The 19,787-nt window shown below is 37.3% G+C and overlaps 1 protein-coding gene across 5 annotated transcripts in view; it reads right to left on the bottom strand.

Moving 5' to 3' along the window:
* The window catches only part of LOC146484774 (serine/threonine-protein kinase MRCK alpha-like), a 51,481-nt gene extending 34,734 nt beyond the window's left edge, over positions 1–16,747 (bottom strand). For 4 of the 5 annotated variants that reach the window (XM_085104215.1, XM_085104219.1, XM_085104216.1 and 1 more), the window contains exons 1-14: positions 16,229–16,746; positions 16,048–16,139; positions 15,872–15,955; positions 11,933–12,028; positions 10,759–10,907; positions 10,224–10,317; positions 8,426–8,482; positions 7,775–7,918; positions 7,253–7,314; positions 5,298–5,398; positions 4,575–4,657; positions 3,246–3,325; positions 1,422–1,495; positions 704–790 (exon numbers count right to left, since the gene is read on the bottom strand). In XM_085104215.1, coding sequence (XP_084960341.1) covers positions 704–790; positions 1,422–1,495; positions 3,246–3,325; positions 4,575–4,657; positions 5,298–5,398; positions 7,253–7,314; positions 7,775–7,918; positions 8,426–8,482; positions 10,224–10,317; positions 10,759–10,907; positions 11,933–12,028; positions 15,872–15,955; positions 16,048–16,139; positions 16,229–16,409 — 1,384 coding nt within the window. In that variant the 5' untranslated portion in view covers positions 16,410–16,746. Of the gene's footprint in view, positions 1–703; positions 791–1,421; positions 1,496–3,245; positions 3,326–4,574; positions 4,658–5,297; positions 5,399–7,252; positions 7,315–7,774; positions 7,919–8,425; positions 8,483–10,223; positions 10,318–10,758; positions 10,908–11,932; positions 12,029–15,871; positions 15,956–16,047; positions 16,140–16,228 lie in introns of all 5 variants that reach the window. The other variant, XM_085104218.1, reaches the window with a different exon arrangement.
* Positions 16,748–19,787: the final 3,040 nt, after the last annotated feature.

The following is a 19,787-nucleotide window of genomic DNA, read 5'->3' as shown; positions in this document are numbered from 1 at the left end:
TGTACATATTCTCCTCACTGTTCTTGATACTTTCCTTATGGCACCAGTTGGGAGAATTTAACAAATATCAGGAAATTTAATCTTTGATGATGATTACCTTTATTCTCATAACTTGAATGGCGAATTAAGTAATATTTTGTAGGGAGAAATTATGTGCTGATCACCACTGGGACTTAACGCTTAAATAAAAGCTAACATTTGGTGCATTGATGCAGTCAATAGTGCAAGGATCTAGACAATGGGTCAGTTTACATCCTTCAAAAACTCATTAATAATTCATAAGCCCATTGACATATCAAATGGTCAATAAAACATCACGTGCAGTGGTTTTAAAACCCAATAAAACTGCTCCTTATTAGTATGGGGTGTTTCATGTTTTTCTCGTATGCTAATTTCCAACGTTCACAAAAGCATCATTGTTATGAACACTCTTGACACACGCTTTTCCAGGAATGTTTTTGAAGCCGTTCAAAAAAACTCCCAGCACGTGTTTTATCGGGTCTAAAACCACTCAGTCTAAAACCAACCGCGCCTCGTGGTTTTGAATCCAAATAAAACACTGCTGCTCCTGTTTTAAATAGTACTTTAATAAAAGCTTTCCAGCACTTGGTACATGTGTATAAAGTACTGCAAACCTTTTCAGTGTCCCTAGTTGTTTTTGCTCAACCCTGGCAATCTCAGACAGAAAAGGTTGCATCCTCACCTGTAAGTTTTCTGGCCAGTTCTGTTTTCTCCCTCTCAAGTCTTTGAATTCTTCTTTCATAAGCTTCCACAGACAAAGAGCTGGGAACTAACAAAAGCAAAGGTTCACAAATTAAATATTGAGAGTTCTTCTTGTGGACCGAGACCTTTTGGTTCTGAAGTATTCCCCTCAATAAACATGTATCAGTTCTTCTTAAAGAAACAGTGTTGAACCAAATAAATATTAATGGACCTCAAATCTCACACTTTCCAAGACAAAATCTTCTCAGTCGATGAATTTGCAGTTAAATGCAACAACAAAGAGGGGTTAGTGGTCAGCATTCAATGTCACTGGCTCATGTTCACATGGGTCATCAATTTACAATGTAGCAGACAATTTAGAGCTTTGTCAGCTGGATTGTACTGAACTGTTTTAGTGCTGTTGTCTTTGGTCCCCTCCCCTTCCCTCCCTATTTTCCACTGCTTGTCAGCGTGACCGGTGTGTGCATGTGTAGCATGGGGGCTTATGGCAGGGTTGGGGGGATTACCAGCCATATTGGGGGTGGGGGGGGGGGTACTCCGTCTAGAGACTGGCTGGCCTCCACTGGAAGCCCCTGGACATCCCAGACACCCAACCTCCACTTAGCGATGCAGTTGTTCATTGCAAAAACAAAAGTGTAACTTTCATCAGCCTCGGATAGCTGATTCGCAAGTTTGACAAAAGAGAGGAAACTTATTACCATTATTAGGCACTGGCTCTAAAGTGACGTCCCCAGATTGCTTGATGATGGAGTGTGCTTTATCAGACAGTCGACTAAAGAAAAGAAAAAAAAAACATTGACTGCCATGCATTATGCAGCCCTTTGCTTCCAGTCAGGAAGAAGAGAAGTGGGCTTGGTGATTGGTTAGACAGTGGACGGGTCAGTGGGTTTGTCGAAGGAGTGTGCAGGCTCAAGACTAACTCTTTAGCTCACTAGCTCAATGGCTAACAACAGGTCTGATTTCCCTAGCCAAAACAAAATTTTCACTATCTGCCATTTCACTAATAATTAGTTTTACTAAAAGCGGATGGAGTGGGCTCAGACATTTGTAATTACATGTAGACGTGAAATAATTGTTAGTAAAACTTTCCCACATCTGTAAAGGTTTTTTCACTGTTCACAAATTGCATTATTTGGGATTGAAACATGAAAAAGCCATAACTCAAGGAGGGCAGCACAATAAACATCTAATCGTTGATCTCGTTCTCTTGATTTGCTTTTGTGATTATAAACATTACTAATGAACTTAACCCATTGCAGCCCACGTGTTTTTGACGTTTTTACAAATTAGCATATTGTTAATAATTAACCCAATGTGCAGTAAAAATTGACAACTTACTGGGTCAAAGAAACAGCACTCCTTTGGTCTAGAATAGCTAGAATTTCTAATTGTCGAATAAAATACCCTACCTGCGAATTAAAGATTACCCAAAAAACAAAGCTGAAGGTAAAAATTTCGAAAATTTGATGAAATTTGATCCTTGCGTCACATGGCAGTAATTTGATCCGCTCTCGAGAAGACGTGTTTGTTTACGCAAGATTAGGCAGTTATCACGTTTCATCAATGAAAATAGAAAGAAAAACAGGCAATAAAGCTTTCCTAATTAAAACATTTATTCAAATAAGTCTTTGTAAAGGTCTTCGAAGAAAACGCGTATAATTTTTGCCGCGAGGCGACCGACTCGCAAGCGATTTGAAGCAATTGCGAGTCAATTTTGAAGCGAATTTATCGACCCGTGCGGAGCACGTTTTTCAAAACTTTTGCGAAAACTGTTCGGAATACGAAGAATCGATCAATTAGAATAGTATTTCAGTACAAATCCACAATCAAACCTGTAATTCTTTGTGAGTTGTATTGCGAGAAACGCTCTAACGCCAGCTCGTCGCCTCGGTAAAACTACAAATTTTCCTTGAACCATAATTTCTTCGCCGTTAATACTTGGATTTCCGCTGTTGAAACTGTCAAGTATTCCTTAGAAGTTCCTCTTTTGATTTACCGTTTCGAAAAGGTGTGTTTTCCTTCGGAAAATGCGAAATTGGCGTCTTGAATATTTAAGCGTAAAGCGCGTGGCCTGCCATTATTGATGAAATCTGATATTTTCGGAAGACAAAAACCTTTTTGTGTCTAGACCCCCCTAAGACCTAAAAATATATGCGCAGACGATAGATTCTGATTGGTCAGTCTTTTCTAAAGACAATTAGAACAATAGAGGACAAAATTATCCCTTCTAGGGGAGGCAGGAACCTAGCGCGGACGTGCGAAATTTATCGGCCGGTTTTGGGCGCATTGGCCGTTAATGGGTTAAACTTCATGCTTTTACTAGCCAAAATAAATAGTGAAAGCACAAAACCTACCAGCCAAAACTGAATTTTTACCACTCTGTGGCTAGTTGGCTAACATGTAACATGTAACATGTAGTTTCAAGCGCTGGCGTGTTGTTTTGTTTGCCATACTGTGGGTCTCTCAGCCAATCATTGACAGGACCGTCACCAAAATGAATAATAACATACAACATTACATACCTATTTTCAGTGAATGAAAATCCAATAAAAGGCAAATGATGTCCAGTAAAGGGAGACACTGAAGGTGGCCTCACTCCTTCCTGCAACAAATAATAATTAAAAAATAATTCAGAATTTTCAAGTCCCTTTTAAAGCCAAGTGAGTTCCTAATATGGAACTCTATAACATGGGTTCTCTAGACTACAGTCAAGGCTTCTGCCTGAGAAGTATGGAAGGAGGTCCAAACCCTTACCCTTTTATATACCAATTTTAACAGAAAAGATAACCCTTTAAAATAACTTCCACAGGGATGGTATTCCTTTCACATACATGTACAGTGCAGTGCAGTGCAGTGCAGTGCAGTGCAGTGCAGTGCAGTGCAGTGCAGTGCAGTGCAGTACAGTACAGTACAGTCCAGAAGAAACACTGCATCTCATTTCATTGGGTGGTATTTTCAAAGCTCTTTTGAGGATGGTGCCTACTATTGTTACTACGCATACATTTTACACATCTCAATGATACTCAGGTTTCCTATGGGTGGGGGCTGCTAATATATACAGGGATATTTTTGCACATATTTTTGCTGCTTTTGGTATTCAAAAAGAAAATTGGGGGTAACCATGCATTTTCAGAATTAATGAAGCTTTGACTTGGAAAAAAAAACACCATACATTTCTTTGTATTTAACTGGTTTTTAAAATAATTGCTGCCTAATTATCTCTAAAAAATGCGTGGTTACCCCTAATTTTCTTTTTGGACTTCCATAGCAATTGCTAAGATCTGCTTTTCCTTCATCGTCATAAACCATGCAGAAATACTTCAGTATTAGTAGGCACCATCCTTAAATAAAGGCACTTTAATGCCCACCTTTGGGGTGAAGCCTCCCCACACTGTATCTTTCATTATAGGGAGTAACCCATGCCCCTCCCCTCCCTGCATCAGGCAGACTACACACTGCAAAGTTGAGGATCAAAATTCTCAACCAATAACTCAACTACAGTCAACTCTCTTTATTGCGGACACCCTCACGCCTGCAAGTTAGTTTCCTTGATATCGAGAGTCCCTAACAGCAGGAAATTATTTCAGTCAAATGTCTGCAATCTATCTATGCTGGGGATTTAGTTGCTGCCTGCATTATTATTGGGGTGTCTGTACTAGCGAGGTGTCCGCAAGGCGAGAGTTGACTGTAATCATTTATTATAACCAGTAGACAGATCCTAAAAGAACTGGTGGGATCATGTTAAATAGGAGGCTATATCAATGTCTGAAATAATTCCTGAAACATTTGCTTTATGCAGGGAAAGTTTTTGTTCTGCACAAGGTTAAAATAATTACGTGTATGATACATACATTTCCTCTTGATTCATCAATGTCCACATCAAAATTTGATGTATCTGATGGACTGCTTACATCAGGAATGTATGGAGGAGTTGCTAAACAAAAACAACAGCATTGACAACAATCAATGACCCTTAACCCCTAAAATCAAAGGACAAATTCTCCTATCTTGTCCCCATACTTTTCTTGTAAAAGTACTGGGGAGAAATTATTAAAATATGAAAATTCACCTTGGGTGATCATATCCTTAATTCTCATGACCTTAGGGGTTGAATAAGAATTGACATTACAAGGAGAAATTTGATGCTGATCACTTTTAAGGCTTACAGGGTTCAAACTCAATGATCATGATCAGTATAGGTTGTTAACATTGAGGTAACAAGTTACAACTTCAACAGAATACAGACTTACAGACTGCCCAATTGACAAAATTCATAATTACGGTGACTAATTTCACCAATTGGGCAACTATTCTTTTCTACTGAAGACAGTGAACTTCGGCTTATAATGCTGTGAACAATTGTAGTGATAATTTATAAATACATAACAGTGCAAAATGGTGCAACACTATTTTTCTAGCAAAACCACAAAGATGCCATTGTGGTGGCTTTATGCCCTGTGAAAATTAATTGGTTGTAGCTACATAAATGCATTGAAAGAATAACATCAACTACTGTACCACACAATAGGTATCTTGGAAACAAAAACATTAAAAATAATAAAATGTCAACTCACTATCCCCAATGTTGTCCCAGTCGATTCCCTCAAAGAAAGCATGATTTCTAAAATCATCAATTCCATTCTGTCCCAATCTCTGTTCTATTTTACAACACAGTCTGAAAAAGAAACTTTTGCATTAACCTGAATCCTGACTAGTTAAATTGTGTGTGTGGGGGGGTTTCTGAAAGACCGTGCACAACAGCTACACAAACATGCAATGAGCTTGGGTATCCCAACCTCTGCACACACCACTTTATTCGTTGTTAACTTAATTTCTTTATTTGTATTTATTTATTGATCGCTTAAGGTATCAGCCACCCTTCAGGACCGTCCGCGCGCGGATCGCGGCCATATTTGAGGTTTCAACGTTTTCAATTAGATATACTTGAGAGCTTTCTTTTAAAAAAAAAATCAGAAGAAAATATTAATTCCGTCGAAAGATATCGGGGGTAAAAGAATTTTTCTCGTAAATTATCTTAATTGATCGTTGACAAGAACTGTCATACCCGTGTCATACACCAGTTAATGAACTAGTAACGTGAAACCAAGTGCGTGCTTCGACATAACACGTGCGAATTGTCTTCGTGTTGTTTATAGCCTTTAGTATTCTCCGTGGATATTTAGCGTTTGCTTCGGTTAAAATGCCGCCAAAAAAAAAGAGAAGGTCGTGTCCGTTTTCGTCATCGAAACCGAGAGCGAAAAAGAGATCGAAGAGCGGGTTTGACAAAGAATGGGCCGCAAAATTGGCAGAGAGCGACAAAGGCTCATTTTATCGGCAAGAGAAGTGGCTCGAGGAGAAAAGCGAAAATGCTGCAGTTGCTGAGAGTGCAAGCCGCTCCAAAATCCAGCTTGAAGACCCAGAAGAAGAAAGCCAATCAAGTTCATCGACCCCATCTGCTGATGGAACGTGGAAAACGATAAGCGGTCGAGCTATCGTATCGAGCGAAAAGCTGCTTGAGAAACTGGACGAGTCTGTATCTTGTCGATTTTGCCAGGGAAGAGTCCAAGTCATGGAAAATGTAGCGACTAAGCATGGACTTGGTTCTACCTGGAGAATCCAGTGCGAGAATGAAAGCTGTCCGTCGCACAACGCAAATTCTGTTTTTAATTCTTCCGAGAAGAGCAGAGCGTTTGAAATAAACACACGCACGACTGCAAAATAATTATTTCCCGCTACTTGCCACGAAAGTTTGTTCCTGTTACATGTTACCTGTCAAAGTCCTATTGTTCGAGAAAATTGACCCCTCTCTGATATCAATCAGAATAACCATTTAGGTGTTATAATCTCATTCCAGGTAGGATGCCGCCAAAAATGTATTTTCTATTATATCTCCGAACGCAAATTTGGCCGATTGACTCGTACGTTTTGAACTCCAAGTCGGCAGCCTTTCAATCAATTTGGCTAAAATTTGGCCAGAGTGATGCCATATATCTCTTCTACAAAACCGTGTCTGCGAATTTTAATACTCCTTTTGATTTTAGAGCTAGGGCTTTTTTTCCACAGGGAGTGTTGACTAATTGCTTTCCCCAACTTCATTTGCTAATAAAAGAGAAACAAACGCGCTTGTCAAAAATCTGAGACACGGTTTTTTAGTGGAACGTGTTGAGAAGCGAATGCGGTGTTAATTGTTTTCTTCCGTTTATTTCCATTGGGAGTGGAACATGATTTATAGAGACGTGTACTTTTTCACAAAGCGTTCCAATTTCGAAACACATTTAAGTAAATAGTTTTTGTTAGTTCAAATCCAGAATCTGGAATTATTAAGCTTTTAAAAAATATATGGTTTATAGGGGTTTTTATAAAAACAACTAACGCTACAGCGATCCGCGCGCGGACGGTCCTGAAGGGTGGCTGATACCTTAACTGTAAATCTGAAATGAGTACAACTACATGTATTTGTTTTGAGAGCTGGATATATTTGTAATAAATAATTTATTACAAAAATATTGAACTTGCTAACTAAACTAACCTCTGCATTAGATCTCTTGCATCGTTTGATACTTCTACATCTGAAGGAAAATTGAACTTGCCCTGGAACAAAAAGGACGAAAGACAATGAGCCATACAGTAATACAGCCAGCCCTGCACCGAAGTGGGCTGCAATTTTCATGTATAAAAGGAAGACTACTTAATCCCTTTCTAGTCGAAACAGCCTATGGGGATGTTATTTCAAGTAATATATCAAACACGAGAAGGTGTGTTTCATCAGATATCCAAACACTGAGAAGTAGGTTGAAAAAACGAGGCGCAGCCGAGTTTTTAATGACTTCAAGGTGTTTGGATATCTGATGAAACACACTTTCGAGTGTTTGATATGGCTTCTCAAATGATCAATAATTCTTCGAGAAATTCAAGGCTAAAGTTGGCAAAATTTTATGGTAATTACGATCACATATCCAAACCACAGTCACGGTAGTGATTTTCTTTGTTTTCTCTTGATGAATTATTAATGAGTTTGAGAAACTCTATTCAAAGCACCTTGATCTCTTACCGTGTGGCTCATGATTTTGCTGTATGTTTCAACCAGTGATTCTGCATAAAAAGGCGTTTCGCCAAAAAGCATCTCATACATACAAACTCCCAGAGACCACCAATCACACTCAACACCGTACTCTCCCCTCCCATCTTCCATGGCCTGCAGACAGTAAACAAATCAAAAACATTTTTTAAAAAGTTATTTCATAAGGACACATAACACATTTCCAGCTTTAAAACTCAAATGTGGCCATTCAGTCCACTCTGCAACACAGGGCTCAAGACTAACTTTGTAGCTCACTATCTCGGTGGTTAGTAACTGGTCTGATTTTACTGGGAAACAGATTCTGCTATTTTGTCACTTTCATGACAGGAAAACTCAGAAAAGTAGTTAAAGCAGTGAAGTCTATGAAATCCGTTAACAACCTTTGTTTTAATTAGTTTCTTTTCTCTTGATTCACATAAACAATTTCCATTTTTGGTTGACATTGCAGTGCTGTGTTCTACTAGCCAAAATGGCTAGTAAAAGAGACAAACTTACTAGCCAAAACTGAATTTTTACTAGTCTGTGGCTTATTGGCTACCGTTAAGTTTCGAGCCCTGCAACAGAAGGCCAGCTGAACAGACCCTGAACTTCTCAATTATACTTTTGTCTAATTAAATTTACCTGAAGGATTTCAGGGGAGATGTAGTCAGGAGTTCCAACTGCAACAGATGAACGAACCTAAGGGTAGATTAAGCAGACAACATCATTGACGCAAACAGCTTATAAAAATAAAGGTAAAATGTATTGTCATGAAAAGTGTTAGTCATTGTGGTCTGAAATGATAGCTCAAAATCAATTGTTCATCTCATGATTGTGTAACATAGTACGGCTGTCAGTACGTTTTTGTCCATGTTACATTGCCCTTCACACATCTGTAACAGTCTTGCTGCTTTCTTAGTAAAATGACCCAGCAACTGTCAATGTCACCCTTAACATCAAGGATCTTTGGAGGGTATTCAGCCATAGCAGGTGTTACAGGCTACAGTTTTTAATATCAGCTCTGCATACACTGTAGGTGTTGATTGCGACGTTTAGGCGGCTATTTGGCTGGTCTTCATTAAGCGATGGTATCCACTGGCTGTGTATTATCATCACCTCACGACGACCAGCAGTAAAACAGTTGAAACATCTCAATCCACACCCAAGAGACAAGACAAACAATTCATTTTGAGCTACTAATAACTCTATTATTCTAGGGGTTAAACAACAGCAACCAGGACTGTTAACCCTTTAAGCCCTAACAATGATCAGCATCAAATTTCTCCTTGTAATATCGATACTCATTCAACCCCTGAGGTCATGAGAATAAAGCATACAATCACCTAGGTGAATTTTCTTGATATTTTAATAACTTCTCCCCAGTACATTTGTAAGAAAAGTATGGGGACAAGATAGGAGAATTTGTTCTTTGATATTAGGGGTTAAAGGGTCAAGGGTTGCATTGCACTCGCACAACTACAGATAGCCATCAAGACTAGTAAATCATGGCTTACTGGGTGCCTCTCAGAACACATATATATTAAGAATATTCAGTAGAACAGACGTGACATGTAAAGGGTGTAAACCTTGGCAACAGCCTTGGGAAACAGGAATGCGGCCAAAAATTAATAATGGAACTACAAGGGGCTTGCTTGCAAAGAAATTCTAGAAAGATCACGAATACTGAATCTTTAATTATTTTTTTTCCAAAATGGTTTAAGTTTGTTGTTGGTTTAGCAGGCTGGTGCTTATTGCTCTGAGATGCTTTTCTCTCGGTACTCTGGTTCCCAGAATTCTTAAAATTCCCAAACTAATTGAACGGTAGCTAACATTCTTATCAAAAAGCTGTTATAAAAGACTTACTGCACCCAAGTGACTCATGATGCGAAAGAGCAATAAAACCGCAATATTTTATTAATTTTTAACAGGATATTTGAAATTTAACACAAACCCTACTATCTTGAACTATATCATTTGGTTTCCCTTGGGAGTCTGGGTTAGTAGGGTTCTACTGTTAGCAATAAGGACTTTAAGCAGCGACGAGGACGGCAACGAGAATGTCAGAAAACAACAGTTTCAATTAGCCAAACACAAGCTCTAAACATGCGTTATACACATTGGTGTATTCTTTGCCGTCCTCTGCAAAACAATGATGTGAAATGACCACATTCAAGTTTTTATGGAGAACTTGGATGCATGATGATTAATTTTCATTTCTCTTTCTGAATGGTAAAACCACCCCTATGGCATAAGCTTGTGGATAGTTTGGACAGATTACACAAACTAAATGAGTAGAAATTATTGTGAATTTATTCAGAAAATTCAAAATGTAATTTTTGGGTTCCGTTTCATTGGCGTCATCTCTGCTTTAAGTCCCTAGTATATAAATAAATAGAATATATTGCTGTACTGTTGTTAAAAGGTCTTAAAAATTACTTACAGTGCCATTTTTTCCAAGTTTTGAGCAGGATCCAAAATCAGCTAATCTGATATGTCCACTGACGTCAAGAAGAACATTGTCAGGTTTGACATCCCTGTGAAAGTTTGAAACTTGTCAGAACAATACAATCATTTCAATGTTAAAATGAAATACAAGCCATGATAGAGAGGAACAACTTTCAGTGAAAATGCTGGTATCATGAGCAGGTCTTGTCTAAATCAGACATGTCTGTGTAACGGAAACATACAATGTAAACTTCATCAGACAACAATCTTTTGGAGAGGAATCTACTTGTGTCTGTAGGCCCAGGTTTGACGAAGTTGCATTTTATTTTTTGGGTGTTGCTTAAAATTCCAAACTTGAGTAGTTTTCATTTTCATTTTCATTTGCAATAAATCTGAGAAATAACGTTGAAATAAAATAGGAAATAAAATGAAATTTTTGTAACCAAAAAAAAAAATTTAAACAATGACACCAATTTAAGGCACAACCCAAAAATGTAAACCACAACAATTAACTATTTGGCACAACCCACCTATGAACGTATTCCATTTTATGGATGGAGTTGACAGCCAAAACCACCTCAGCCAGATAAAACTTGGCCATTTCTTCTGGCAAGTGATCTTCATATTTACTCAGAAGAGTCAACAAGTCTCCCCCGCTGTAATAATCCATAACAAAATACTGCAAGGAAAAAAATAAATTCAAATGTTCCACAAACATCAAAAGTGGAAGACTCACTTTTAATTATTAATAAATGCTTGTAACCCTATTGTAATGCTTGAGGTCTGCAAGCATTTACTTAAAAGGGCAGCTGAAATGTAATTATAATGATGGAAAATTATTCTGCTGGAACCTTTCACCAAAAATGATGTCGCTTTACTGACACAATTTGTACCGACCAAATTTAACTAGATTTGTCTTTGCCAACTTGCTTGAATCACATAATTTACTTTCACCAAATAAGGTTTCAGGTGCGCTTTACATTTACCAAAAATTTTCAGCTCAACTGGTTAAAATGCAAATACTATGTGAGCATCAAACAGAATTTTCTGGAACAATCAGACAGCCTTTGGAGGTATTGCACTTTTGCAGTTCCAACTGGTTGGAACAGAGAATCACCATTTGCACAAAATTTCCCTTTTCATTTCGTATCTTCTTGTGCCATGACATAAGTTTTTTGATCTACCATTGAGAGTGTAAGCTTGGAACAAATGGAATAAACAAAAGCCTTTCCATTTCACATGGAAAGTTTCTGAAATTTCCAACTGAAAATTGAGGGCTAAATGGAAGGTACCTCTGGTGTCCTATGGCAACCATTTTGAAAAAAAAAAAAACAGTCAGTGAAAATTCATCAAAACTCTGTAAATTTGTATGCCTTTTTTGCCTCTTCACAATTTTCACTTACATGCTTTTCAAACGTCAACATTAGTTTGGTGGCTTATATGGCATGATATTTTTGCAAGATGGAAAATCCACTGACTCAAAAGAGTATTAGTTAAAGAAAAACAAAGAACAGACTGAGACATTAACACATACACCTGTATCAATAAATTTAATAAATAAATATATTTCAAAGCTTCCCCCTTAAATTGGATGAGATTTTCATATAAAGCCATATATGAACCAAGTAGAAATCTTTAACTTCAAGTGTGGTGACTAGTTACTGGTTACATGTAGCTTCCTAAATGCATCATATTATTTCTTACCAAATAATCAGCATCTTGAAATGCAAAATGCAATGTAGTTATCCACTTCTTGTCTCCATACACCAGCACATCTCTTTCTTCTTTGAAGCATGCAGTCTGAAATGTAGAGCACATTTAAGTAACTATTAATTCCATTGTGATCAAGATCTAACTTCACCCAACAAAAATGCATACATTTTCATTCAGACAGCAGCAAGAATTTACTGAGCAAATCACCAACTGCAAGGTCATATTAATATGCTTGGGATACAGCTAAATTTTTACTGTAAAATCACAACGTATTATTAATAATATTAAGTAATTTCAATGAGCGATAGTTTCTGTGTGAAACATTACATTTTGGGTAAACATACTGTACAAAGGTGCTTAGTAAACTATTTTTCTTTAAAATATCACATTTGTGGTTGACAGTAACTGAATTTATGATTATAAATATGCCCATCACAATGTAGATACAAAATAAAAGTTGGACTAGACCAATAACCATTTCTTGTATTGGCTGATAAAAATTTATTTTTAAGCTGGCTGTACACAAAGATGCCCTGAAGGGTTGCACTCTAGTTGAAATCTGATCATGATTACCAAACTTGTTAACAACGTTTCTTAATGGTTTAATTAACCTTAAATAAGCTCTGAAAGATATCAGAATACATTTTTCTTCTCACAAATATAAAAGTTACGAAGAAATAGAAAATATTACACAAAGATTAATTGTGTCAATTTCCCAAGCCAGTGTCGTAAAAAAAAATCATGCAGAGTGCTAACTGTTAAGCTAAAAGGGTTAAGCAGCAGTTTGTTTTTCACAAGAACGAAAAAAAAATTAACTTCTTAAATTTCTTTACATGAAACTTGCCCAGACACTTAAAACAGCCAGTCAAGGTCATCTTCTCACAATTTAATAATTTGATGTTTAGACCCTCATGATCCCATTGAGTTTGTCCATTACACCTTCTTCATCTGTCACTAATTTGCATGACAATGAAATCCTTCCTTTGATAACAGACAAATTAGTTAACACTATCACAAGCTTCTCATGCTGATGCGTATGGCCTGTATTGGTTAAAGCATGCCCTAGGCTCTTATAAAGTGTTGTTTACCAATAAGTTACACTCTAGATCTCTAGTTACAATATACATGTACCTTGTGAGTCCTAATAACACTTTAAGTAAACAATTTTACATGTTGGGCCTAGATAGGTACTTGTGTTCAAACTATTTACAACCCACAGGCGTTTCATTTACAGGCCTCCACCAAGTCCTTTCTTGTCTATTCTTACATTACTATAATATTGTTGAAAATGGGTAATAAAAAAACCCTGTAACGCTGAAGTCCATGGCATCAACTTTGCAAGTAATTTGGCTGTACATGTATATGTAGGGATGCTCAGGTTTTGGCCAAACCATGATGGAGATATCTTAATACAGCTTTCCTGCACTTTTTGTCACGTTCAATCTAACAAACAGCTACATGTAGGTGAATAAGGTGATCACGAAGTAGGACTGTATACAAGGGAAGAAAGACTCAGATGATTTACCATCCAATTATTAATAATATCACAGAAATAAAGACCAACTGTATCAATGTACGTAGGCTGCTTGCTGTCTGTTTCTTTCTTGAAGTTTGTGTCGTGGTAACAAGCAGTGAAAAATTGGGACAAGGAAGATTGGGACCCCTATTGGCTCATGCTCGATGGAGGGATCTGGGGCGATCTTAAGAGATAAGGGATCTGCAAGCAGTCTAGTACTAATGTCACACATCATAGATTTTAGGGTATTGAGGTATAATATTATACAGTGGAACCACGATTTTACGATCGTCGATCTAATGATATTCCCGATTTAATGATCAACATTGTGTCCCAGCAAAAGTTATTTGTAAATCAGGAGTTCGTTTACAATGATATCGCGATTTAACGATATGATTTTGCTGTCCCCTTGCCATATCGTAAAATTGAGGTTCCACTGTATCGGGGAACTCAATACAAGTGCTACATGACATTCAAGCCAAATCTAAAAATATTTAAAATTCAACACCTAGTACCTTTAGGAAACAGTATGTTTGGTTAGTATCATGTAACTGACATACTGATGTCTTGATATCAAACTTTTGGTTTGATGAATAAACATTTAATTTTGTTTACTGATTGATGATAAGGATCTATCATTCAAAATCAGGTCTCAATTATCTAAACTAAAGACAAGCTAAATCAAAAGATAAGAGAAACTGAGAAGTTACTAGAAATTTTAATATCTAAAACACCTAAAACAAAAAAGGCAAATAACAGAAACATTTTCAGGTTCTTGTTGCAACAAGAAAGGCAGGAAATCAAAAGTGATTGATCACACATTATTATAGTGCTCAAGATACGTCAAAGATAAGTTCTCAACAAGATGATTTTCTGCTTCTGTTTTCATGCATGATCCATCTTGATAATCATTTTTATAGCCTGGGGGAACACCACAGCAGCATAAAAAATACTTTTGTCTCCAGACAACGTCTAGTACTAAAGGACTACATTATCACATGTCTATGAGCATCATTTTCACGCTTTTGCACATTACTGGGAACCATAACTAAGTTAGCTTGGACACTGAAGTTTAAGAACAGCAGGATCGATCATACTGCCTGCTGCTGTCGCAATTGTTTTTGACTGAGTTCACAAAGCTTTTCACCAGGTATAACCATCAATTTATAAAGTGAAAAATTATAACTATAAAGGCTGATCAGTGTGAAAGGTGGTCCATACTTTAAAGCTATGATTAAATTCTAAACCTGTGATCACCTAAACAAAAGCTTTTGAGCAGTAATCTCATATGCTGTTGTTTGTTTACCAAGTTTTGGGGATATTGAAACTGGTATTTTTTTTTTTGATTTTGGAGTTTTACATCATTTACAGTCAAAACAAAATGGGCATTGCCTCAGCCTGATCCGTCACGTTACCACACTCAACGCCTCTCGTAAAACAACACTAAATAATGTAATTTTCTTTCAAATGAAGGCAAAGTTTGAAATGTACACGAAATGGACATAGATACATGCGGAAATGAGCACAAAGACATGATAGGGGTCTTCAAGAAAAAATCGAATTTCAGCTGTCATTTCAGTACATTGAAATTTACCACAATACAATTACTGCCAAGGGGAAACGAAACCTCTTCAGTTCAACATCTCGGACAAGGGAGTTGAGTAATTCTCGAGGATGACGATCATAAATGATCCAACCTCTGGCAGTATTAACTGAAACGAAACGAATATCGAAACAAAAGAGCTTGCTCTGATCCTCCATTTCCTTTAAATTACCTCATGCGCGAAGCGACAACCATCACAACATGTATACAAATTTGAGGTGAATAAGAAAAGCAAGGCTCGAGAATTGTAAGTCTTGAAGTCTCATGATCAAAATATCCAGCAGCTGAAATCGACAAAGGAACGCCGACCTTTTTATCATGAGCAAATCTTAGAAAACAAACACTGTGAAATATTCCGAGCTGAGTAAACTCCTATTAAAATACATTTGACGTTACGTGTCTTCATCAAGTACGACAGCTCTTATTCGACTGCATACTTTCCATTTCAGTAAGCAGAACTATTCATCTGTACAACGGCATGTCTCGTTTCATCCCAAGATAGTACAAAAGGTAATATTTATAACATTACCCCCGTCCGGCCGAGGTGTTCAAATGGGCAAAGTTTGTTGTAAAATCAACATTTGATCAATAATAAAGTCGCTTGGCAAACTAACACAATCCGTGAGACTGTCAAACGATGTTTCGAGGCGAACGGCCCAACTCAATGGCTTCAGTACCACGAGCAAATTCTTCTGATTCCCACAAGTCTAGAGCGGAGCCAATAAAATGGTCGATCCCGACTAAAAAGACTAAACAAATGGAAGCATGAATGACCTGAATTACTTCAGCTGGTTAGCTAGCTAACGCTTACCTCGGCTCGCTTCAACATCTCCCATTTGTTGAGTGTCTTCATGGCGTATATTCTGTCGCTCTCTTTCATTCGAACCACGGTTACCTAATAGCGAGAGATCGAAAAAAGAGATCGAATGTAAACATTTGTTCACAGATGGAGAAAGCCAATTTAATAATTCGCATTCTCCTTATTACCTCTCCGAAGGCCCCCTTTCCGATTAAATTTAGTGGATCAAAGTCTTCGCGTCGAAGCCGAAGCTGTTTTATTTTGCTCGCCACTGGCTTGACTGCAAATCAATCGAGAAAATTTGAGAGTAAGACACAAAGCTACACCGTATACTTCCAATCGTCTCACCTTTTATAAAGCTGCTCTTACCATTTTCAATAAATTCGCTGACATTTTTATCCCTCCTCAGCGTGGAGTTACAACATTCGTCATAGAGTAACAACAGAACGTCCAACAGAGTTTCCACACTATACGAGCCCTTCTCACTGCTTCCATAAGAAAACAGACTTTCAAGTTGCTTCAGTCTTTCCCAGGCGATTTCAGTAGCCATGATTTCTATTGTCCTCAAGCAATTAGCAATGGATCGAGCTGGGCGTACTAGCAGCACATATTCTGTCGGAAGAATATTTTAAACACAGCTTCCATATTTCACAAACTCAGTCTACGGTGGCATACTTATCGCAGCGCAAGGCCGGTGAAGAATTCCTATAGTAACCCGCTGCCAATGCAATTTCCTGAAGCTGCGAATCCGCTTGGAATGTCCTGGTCTTGAGAGATATCATAAACTGACTAAACCCCGAGTTTTTAACCAATCTTCGAGCGATATTCCTGCGCAAAACAATGCATCAGATGAAGAAAACTCGGAAATATGGCCGATTAAGTTCCCATGGCCTTGTGGGAAAGCCAAGCCTTGCATACCGATGACGTCATTTTGAGATAATGCAAGCATGAATTCTGGGTAACTTTCCTATATACTTTCATTTCATATATTTTTTCTTATTCTTTTTTTTTTTTTTAACAACAATAATAAAAGCGAACAAACACACAAAAACTTTTTCCAATATATGGAAAATCGAGACTGTTAGAGAAAATTCTGAAGTTGAAAAGTGAAGCGTGAGAAAATTTGTTGGCAAAAGCCCACTTCCGATCAGCATTATTGCGGAAGAAGCCAGGAACGATGTCACGCAATCTGCTTCTAGTACATTCTTCTGTATTCTCCAGTCATTCGTGATAACAGTAAACAGAATTTTTATTTTATTTCGAAATATTATGGCTTCCAAAGAGCGAAAGAGTGGTTCAAATTAAATTTAGCGTGAAGGCTTTTCGTCAGTTGTTAAAAGGCAGTTTAGACGGTGTTTTACAAAACCACGTTCTAAGCCATTTTCAATTTTGCCAACAGTGATATCTAAACATTGTCTGCTGGTGATGGTAATAAGAAGACTTGCAACCCAGTCTAAAAACCTATTTATCTACTTAAAATAGACCACTTATAGACAGATTTAGAGGCCCACTCTTAAAAATAACTTGCCCTTTATATTTCTTGCGGCGCTCGTGCACGTGCCCGTATATGTTTAGAAAGTTTCCGCAATTTTCTCAGTTTTGGTTAATTTTATTTCTGCAACTTCCTTTATTATTATTATTATTATTATTATTATTATTATTATTATTATTATTATTATTATTATTATTATTATTATTATTATTATTATTATTATTATTATTAGAATTTCACTTAGCATTTCATTCAGTCTTTAAACAATGTTTTACGGCACAAATTTAGAAATAATGAATATGTCGAATATTTTGCGTTTATAAATGGAATTTTTTCGTCCACGGTATTGTGTTTGTAGTGGGTCGCCCTCTTTTAATACTGAGTCGGTCGGCTCAAAAAGGAAATAGAAGAGGCGAATTGGTGAAGTAAAGAAACGTCGTCAGAGAGTGAGAAATAATTCTAAACGAGTCTTTATTACATAATCCCCCTGACCAACCTTTTTGTAACGAGCCGCTATCGCCTCTACTGATAGACATTGACTCCGCCCCTAAACCGAAATGTAAAGATGTATTTTTAGAATTAAAGGCTGATTTAGATGCCAGCGTTACTTAAAACGTATGGAAAGAAAATTGAACAGGCTTGAAAACACTTGAGAAAAGAAAGCAGGCAGTTTAAATAGTAACATTATTATTATAGGCAATGTAAACTTCTGGATGCCCAGAACCTAAGCAAACAATGGTTGGGCGGCAAGTAGCCAACCTCGCGAAGACTTAACCGTAACAACTAATCACTAACTTCTAACCAAACCCGTAAATAAAATAAAATTGAATCAAATTATAAAACCCTAAAATTACTTTTGGACTAAAATGCTTTGAAAACGTCTAACAGAAAATCCGAAATACTTATGTTTTCTTAAAGTGATCCTACGCAATAAGGCGTCAAAATGGATTCATGGATGCAATGAAAATCTTAAGATATATGGCCGCTTTGTAACGTAGCTGTCTAGTTCTAGAGATCTTGACGAATTTTGCAATGCGAGGGAGGTGCTTTAGCCAGACTTTTGCATCTTGAATGCTACTGAGTTGCTATTATTATTATTATTATTAGTATTATTATTATTATAATTATTATTATTATTATTATTGTTATTATTATTACTATTAATAAATAATGCTTTAAAAATACACAAGCAAGTAAAAACTAACGATATGAGAATGGCGTCATGACGTCGCCGAAACGTCGGAACATTATATTATTATTATGTTAACGCAAACTTTTGCTCGAACTTTCACTGATTGTTCAGTAACATGTGCAGTGGTAACTCGAAACATGCAAGACTGAGAGAGAGAGAACATATCCCGCGAAAGGAAGATCCACTCAAGTTACCCCATAATTGCTTGCTGAGTCTATCGGATCAGTTTTTGCGGTCTGATGGTGCAAACAGGAATTGCATACATAAAGCAGAACTTCAAACAACCTTTTACACAATTATAATGCATGAAGCATAAGAAGCAATTAAAGATAAACTTCCTGCTGGCTCCCAGGGGAATCGCAAGTAAGTTTTTGCCTACGATCCAACCGCTGAACAAAAGATCGTAGGCCGCTCTGGGGAATGATGATGTCTCCCACCAATCAATGTTGTTGGGAATTTTTACTCCAAAATGTATGAGGACATGCGCCATAAGTACCTTCCCTTTGCAACTTACTGTATTTGGAAAACGTATCATATATTATCATTTCAATTTATTATTGCCGAGTTACGTGTGGAAAAATTTATAAAAGTCGACTAATAACTTTTTTCCTGTTTTGTTAGTTGTTATAATTAGGGCAGGGTGTACCAACGACATTAATTTGCCACTGATTGCTGGCTATAGGAAAGGAATTTTTAAGCGAAGCAACCTCGGTCATACGTCTGAGATTACCAGAGACTCAGGCAACAGGATCAGTTATAGCTAACCCAGTAAGGCAATCACCCAAGTAAGCAAGCAACTAAACAACCGACGATTCAACAAAAGAACAAGCAAACAGAACACTTAAAAGAGAAACTAAGATAAACTTAGCTTATCCGAATGGCCCAACAGTTTGGCCATTATTTGTTCGGGCCTGCAACTGCAGCCAAAGTGGAATACTGGATATTAGTGAAGTTTATTTTAGATATCCGACGCAAATATCACAGTGAGATGAGGCGGTAGTCGTACTTTTTTTCTTTGTACGCTGGTGAGAGTAACAATCGATCGAGATATGTGTAGAGAAGCAAGGACGAGCAACACAAATACCAAAACCTGGTGAACTCGAAATCAGTAAGCTAGATCGAAATCAGAATTCCGGCTGGCGTGAGGAGAAATTTTAACAGCTGGTAGCGGGCTTGATCGAAAATTTTAAGTTTTGGACAGTCTTATATTGCATCTTATCCATGAGACGGAAGGATCTAGGGAG

Source organism: Pavona decussata, unplaced genomic scaffold (assembly GCF_977016875.1).
Source record: "Pavona decussata unplaced genomic scaffold, jaPavDecu1.1 SCAFFOLD_29, whole genome shotgun sequence".
Lineage (NCBI taxonomy): Eukaryota > Metazoa > Cnidaria > Anthozoa > Scleractinia > Agariciidae > Pavona > Pavona decussata.
Note: the sequence above shows the minus strand (reverse complement) of the source record. Positions and strands in the feature narration are given on the sequence as shown.